Source organism: Nansenia antarctica (assembly GCF_963989245.1).
Source record: "Nansenia antarctica genome assembly, chromosome: 4".
Taxonomy (NCBI): domain Eukaryota; kingdom Metazoa; phylum Chordata; class Actinopteri; order Argentiniformes; family Microstomatidae; genus Nansenia; species Nansenia antarctica.
The window spans coordinates 76,485,428-76,492,955 of NC_137689.1; the positions used below are offsets into that span (position 1 = coordinate 76,485,428).

At 45.5% G+C, this 7,528-nt stretch overlaps 1 protein-coding gene across 1 annotated transcript; it reads right to left on the minus strand.

Annotated features, from left to right (window-relative positions):
* Positions 1 to 111: 111 nt before the first annotated feature.
* Positions 112 to 6,766, minus strand: fam136a (family with sequence similarity 136 member A). The gene is made up of 3 exons (XM_080528986.1): positions 6,508 to 6,766; positions 5,771 to 5,911; positions 112 to 1,716 (listed from the first exon to the last, which is right to left on the minus strand). Exons 1-3 carry the CDS (start codon positions 6,592 to 6,594, stop codon positions 1,528 to 1,530), a joined length of 417 nt encoding a protein of 138 aa, XP_080385112.1. The 5' UTR covers positions 6,595 to 6,766; the 3' UTR covers positions 112 to 1,527.
* Between the last annotated feature and the right edge of the window lie 762 nt (positions 6,767 to 7,528).

Here is a 7,528-nt window from a genome sequence, read left to right on the forward strand (position 1 = left end):
GGTGTCCAGGTCAGAGGTCAGCGGTGCTGTCAGAGGGGCGTGACCAGGGTCGTCCTTTTCACTTGTGTGTATCTTCATTATTGTCTTAATGTTTGTTTAATGACTTCATCCTGATGAGACAGAACAGGTCTGACATGGAGAGGAGGGTGGGCTGGTGCAGACCCTCGACGTGGAGATAAAATACAATACAATACTATTTACATTAGACAAGATTAAAAAAAACTAAAAGTAATTTTAGTTTTTGTTTAATTTTTACTTTGGTTACATTTCCAGTCTCAATTTCAAATCTGTAACATACGTGACATGATGACATGCTTTTGTAAAATGTGTTGGGCAAAGATATTCATGTTGGACCAATGTTACATAGGCAGAGTCAGCCTAAATGTTGGAACTGTTATTTATGAGATCTGAATGAACGTGGCTGGTTACCGCTGGTTACTCTGGTTGTCTTTACCAGTCTGATGTTCAGTCACGTGCTGGAGTATCACCACTGAAATGCTGTTTTACCATTCTGGTCTGTTCATACATGTGTTCATACACGTGTACAGAGATTATATCACTATGTTGAACATGCATATCGTTGCTATTAAAACAGTGTTTCAAAAAGCTGTGTGGTGGCAACAGTCATTTAGCGTTTAGCATTATTCACAACTAACCTTTTCCACCTGTTGTAACCAAGTTTGAGGAGGTGTGACTTGATCCAACATGCCGATTGTTTTACATCTGCTTTAATATCCTTATAAAAACAGACACACGGATGGTAGGACGGACAACCACACACATGGTTCTTACACAACAACACACATGGTTTAACACAACAACACACATGGTTTAACACAACAACACACATGGTTTAACACAGGAACTACAGGTGAGAAGGAGGTGGTTTTCAGAGGTTATGAGGCAGAGTAAAGAGTCAGTCCAACAGCAGAATAACTATCATTAAAACAGTGGAGCTAGCAGGACACGCTGTAATAACGCTGTAATAACATCCTCACACAACTCAGAGATGAATCAGCCAGGGACAGACTGGGACAACTAAACACTGGTCACCATGGCAATGGCACAGCTTTGCAGAGTAGGCCTGTCTCCTCCATAGCTTCATTCTGTCATTGAACTAAACCCCTCGTCCCTCGTCCACAGAAGACAAATGAATCATCATTAATAGATGCCGTTGTATATACCTGCAGTCAGAATACAATACAGTACACACACACACACCAGTTTGTCATTGGTCTGTAGTCTCAGGCTGATTTACCTTTAAGTGTTTTGTTTTTTTTCTCCCCCAAAGACCCTAAAAACTCGTCCCCCCAAAGACGATAGTAAAGAGTCCAGGCTGTGTGACAGAACCGCCCCGTTCCCTGACTGAGGTAATGACCCTGCTGTCTGCTGTGTCGTCTACCTCGCCGTCATCAACCTCCAAGCCGACTTAAGTCAACTATGAACCCCTCCCTCGTTGTCTGCAGGGTGGGGGCCCAGGCAGACTGTATGGGGGGGCCAGGCTGTACGGGGGGGCCCGGGCCCTCCTCACTGCGGTATGGAGTCCAGGTTGTCTCTGAGCTTGCGGGTCATGCTAGGGATCAGGTTGACGTGGTCGTCCACACAGCTGCCCACGCAGTTCTCCATCAGGACCCTGACCGCCGGCTCCTTGGCCCCGGAGTCAAACAGGTCCTTGGCCTTGTCGCTGCAGTGCATGGTGCACCTGGTCAGGCGGTCCTGGGGGAACACATCTGTCAATGTTACACACCCTCTGTCACTGTTACACACCCTCTGTCACTGTTACACACCATCTGTCACTGTTACACACCATCTGTCACTGTTACACACCATCTGTCACTGTTACACACCATCTGTCACTGTTACACACCCTCTGTCACTGTTACACACCCTCTGTCACTGTTACACACCCTCTGTCAATGTTACACACCCTCTGTCAATGTTACACACCATCTGTCACTGTTACACACATCTGTCACTGTTACACACCATCTGTCACTGTTACACACCCTCTGTCTGTCACTGTTACACACCATCTGTCTGTCACTGTTACACACCATCTGTCACTGTTACACACCATCTGTCAATGTTACACACCCTCTGTCTGTCACTGTTACACACCATCTGTCTGTCACTGTTACACACCATCTGTCACTGTTACACACCATCTGTCAATGTTACACACCATCTGTCTGTCACTGTTACACACCCTCTGTCACTGTTACACACCATCTGTCACTGTTACACACCATCTGTCACTGTTACACACCATCTGTCACTGTTACACACCATCTGTCACTGTTACACACCATCTGTCACTGTTACACACCATCTGTCACTGTTACACACCATCTGTCACTGTTACACACCATCTGTCACTGTTACACACCATCTGTCACTGTTACACACCATCTGTCACTGTTACACACCATCTGTCACTGTTACACACCATCTGTCACTGTTACACACCCTCTGTCACTGTTACACACCATCTGTCACTGTTACACACCATCTGTCACTGTTACACACCCTCTGTCACTGTTACACACCGTCTGTCACTGTTACACACCATCTGTCACTGTAACACATCCTCTGTCTGTCACTGTTACACACCATCTGTCACTGTTACACACCATCTGTCTGTCACTGTTACACACCATCTGTCTGTCACTGTTACACACCATCTGTCACTGTAACACACCATCTGTCACTGTTACACACCATCTGTCACTGTTACACACCATCTGTCACTGTTACACACCATCTGTCACTGTTATACACCATCTGTCACTGTTACACACCATCTGTCACTGTTACACATCATCTGTCACTGTTACACACCCTCTGTCACTGTTACACACCATCTGTCTGTCACTGTTACACACCATCTGTCACTGTTACACACCATCTGTCACTGTTACACACCATCTGTCACTGTTACACACCATCTGTCACTGTTATACACCATCTGTCACTGTTACACACCATCTGTCACTGTTACACACCATCTGTCACTGTTACACACCATCTGTCACTGTTACACACCATCTGTCACTGTTACACACCATCTGTCACTGTTACACACCATCTGTCTGTCACTGTTACACACCATCTGTCACTGTTACACACCGTCTGTCACTGTTACACACCGTCTGTCACTGTTACACACCGTCTGTCACTGTTACACACCATCTGTCACTGTTACACACCATCTGTCACTGTTACACACCATCTGTCACTGTTACACACCATCTGTCACTGTTACACACCATCTGTCTGTCACTGTTACACACCATCTGTCACTGTTACACACCATCTGTCACTGTTACACACCCTCTGTCACTGTTACACACCATCTGTCACTGTTACACACCATCTGTCACTGTTACACACCATCTGTCACTGTTACACACCATCTGTCTCTGTTACACACCATCTGTCACTGTTACACACCATCTGTCTGTCACTGTTACACACCATCTGTCACTGTTACACACCGTCTGTCACTGTTACACACCATCTGTCACTGTTACACACCCTCTGTCTCTGTTACACACCATCTGTCACTGTTACACACCATCTGTCACTGTTACACACCATCTGTCAATGTTACACACCATCTGTCACTGTTACACACCCTCTGTCAATGTTACACACCATCTGTCACTGTTACACACCATCTGTCACTGTTACACACCATCTGTCTGTCACTGTTACACACCATCTGTCACTGTTACACACCATCTGTCTGTCACTGTTACACACCGTCTGTCACTGTTACACACCATCTGTCACTGTTACACACCATCTGTCACTGTTACACACCATCTGTCTGTCACTGTTACACACCATCTGTCACACTGTTACACACCATCTGTCACTGTTACACACCCTCTGTCACTGTTACACACCATCTGTCACTGTTACACACCATCTGTCACTGTTACACACCATCTGTCACTGTTACACACCATCTGTCACTGTTACACACCATCTGTCACTGTTACACACCATCTGTCACTGTTACACACCATCTGTCACTGTTACACACCATCTGTCACTGTTACACACCATCTGTCACTGTTACACACCATCTGTCACTGTTACACACCATCTGTCACTGTTACACACCCTCTGTCACTGTTACACACCATCTGTCACTGTTACACACCATCTGTCACTGTTACACACCATCTGTCAATGTTACACACCATCTGTCACTGTTACACACCATCTGTCACTGTTACACACCGTCTGTCACTGTTACACACCATCTGTCACTGTTACACACCATCTGTCACTGTTACACACCATCTGTCACTGTTACACACCATCTGTCACTGTTACACACCATCTGTCACTGTTACACACCATCTGTCACTGTTACACACCATCTGTCACTGTTACACACCCTCTGTCACTGTTACACACCATCTGTCACTGTTACACACCCTCTGTCACTGTTACACACCATCTGTCACTGTTACACACCATCTGTCACTGTTACACACCATCTGTCACTGTTACACACCATCTGTCACTGTTACACACCATCTGTCACTGTTACACACCATCTGTCACTGTTACACACCATCTGTCACTGTTAAACACCATCTGTCACTGTTACACACCATCTGTCACTGTTACACACCATCTGTCACTGTTACACACCCTCTGTCACTGTTACACACCATCTGTCACTGTTACACACCATCTGTCACTGTTACACACCATCTGTCACTGTTACACACCATCTGTCACTGTTACACACCATCTGTCACTGTTACACACCATCTGTCACTGTTACACACCATCTGTCACTGTTACACACCATCTGTCTGTCAATGTTACACACCATCTGTCACTGTTACACACCATCTGTCACTGTTACACACCATCTGTCACTGTTACACACCCTCTGTCACTGTTACACACCATCTGTCACTGTTACACACCATCTGTCACTGTTACACACCATCTGTCACTGTTACACACCCTCTGTCACTGTTACACACCATCTGTCACTGTTACACACCATCTGTCACTGTTACACACCATCTGTCACTGTTACACACCATCTGTCACTGTTACACACCATCTGTCACTGTTACACACCATCTGTCACTGTTACACACCATCTGTCACTGTTACACACCCTCTGTCTGTCACTGTTACACACCATCTGTCACTGTTACACACCATCTGTCTGTCACTGTTACACACCATCTGTCACTGTTACACACCATCTGTCACTGTTACACACCCTCTGTCACTGTTACACACCTCTGCAGTGCTAGGTTTGTGCTGGTTTGTGACAGTCCAACATAGAGATGAACATCCCTAACACGTAACACTTTATTAACACTACAACAGCCGTGCCTATTTTACCTACTAGTAGAGCCGCCTTGGGGGTCAAATAGACCCCCTTTTTAGAATGTAAATCTGCTACTTACACACAACGACCACTAGTTGGCCGTCTTGTTTTTTAGCCTGCCTGCTAGACAGAAAAACAGCAAAATAGCTTTATACTAGCTTAGCCTGGTGTGATTTTGAAAATGTAAGGATACTGGGGTGGTAGAACGCACATAATTGGGGAAAGTCATGAAAGGAGGGTCCTGAAATGTGCAAAGATAGAAGATAGAGAACATTTAATAATAATAATAATAATAATAATAATAATAACTTGTATTTATATAGCACCTTTCAGGGTACCCAAGGTGGCTTTACAGAGACACAGGAAAGAAAGGGTTGAGGTGATCGAACCTGAACTCACCTGGAACTTCTCCAGCTCGCTGGTCACCTGCGCCTGGGCCTGGGCCAGAGGGGTGTGGCAGCGCTCGATGCAGTGGTGCACCTGGGACATGGAGTCCTCTGAGCGCGCGCAGCAGTCAGCACTGCAGGAGAACATCCGGCCCTGGAGACACACGCACACGCACGCACACACACACACACGCATGCACACACACACACACACACACACACACACACACACACACACACACAACAAGTGGACATTGTTGCTGTTGTTGTTGTTGTTGTTGTTGTTAGATTAGATTAAACTTTAATGTCACCAGACAACGAAATGCAGTTCAGCATCTAACCAGAAGTGCAAACAGTGATATAAGGGCACGATATAAATAGAACAAGAGGTAGTGATAGGTAACTATGTACAGTGTGTGCAGAGGTAGTATTGTAAACATCATTATAGTTTAGAAGTAGGCTATATACAGTTAAGGTAGCTATGTACAGTTAAGGGCTATATACAGTTAAGGGCTATATACAGTTAAGGGCTATATACAGTTAAGGGCTATGTACAGTTATGAGCTATATACAGTGAGGTAGTTTATGTACAGTATCTAATGTGCAGAAGTATAAGAGAAGCCATGCTTGGAGGGAACTAGGAAGGGAAGATCTGTGGCTTGCAATGAATGAGTGATTTCTAAAACAAGTATGTACATAACTAATATGCAAAGCTACACTACTCCAGGTGCATGCACAGTGCACGCTCACCTGCATCTTGCGGATGTGGTCCCTCTCCAGACTCTGGACCATGTCTTCTATGGACGTCTGCACGCGAGCCTGATGCGCCTCAGCCATCTCCAAGGTTGATCACAGACTTTCAGGCAAAGATCCCAATGCAACCAGATGTGTTATGGCCAGAGTGTAATGTGTGCACTGTATCCACTAGAGTCACGTACAACGCGTTGCTGCTAGACTCAAAACCTTCCTGTATGACTGAATCAAAGTAAGGTCACCTCAGAGGAAAGCATGCTTCATGGTAGTCACGTCGACTACGTCATTTCCTGCTCTTGTTCCGTGTTGGCTACAGGGTTGCCAGGTGGGCGGGTTCCCGCCGAATGGGCTACTTTTGATCACACTGGAGCGGATGTATTTTACAAACATCATTTGGCAATGGACAGTTTAGGGGCAGGAGATGTAAGGAGATGTAAGGAGATGTAAGGAGATGTAAGGAGAATAGTAAGTAGCGGTTTTCTGACAATATCGGTTTTGGGCTGGTAGTTTTGGGTGGATTTAGCGGTTTTCAAGACTGTAGTTAGGCTGGAAGATGTCCATCCCATCTGGCAACCCTGATTGGCTACATAATGTCAACATTCCGCTTCCGGTCAGGTCCGGTCGCAGCGCGAGGAGGTGTCAGAGGTCCAGAGAGAGAAGTTCACCCAGACCCCCAGAGCCCTTCACCTAGGTAACTACACTAACTATTAACCTGCTAGTTATCTATCAGAGCCGTTCACTAACCCACTAGGTAACTATCCCAGTCAGCTGGGTTTAAAGTTGGTGATAAACTCGTTGTGAAACTTTCTTGTGAACTCCTGAATTCAACGGAACTTGCTGTTGTGGTGAGACAGCATGGGTCTAACCCTAACCCGATTAGTAATACAACATGTAGTATTAATATATGACCAACTTATGAGTACCTGACTACGTTTAATGTGTTGGTCAAACTCATTGTTTTGCATGAAATGCAACGAAATGCAACGAAATGCAGTTTAGCATCTGACCAGAAGTGCAA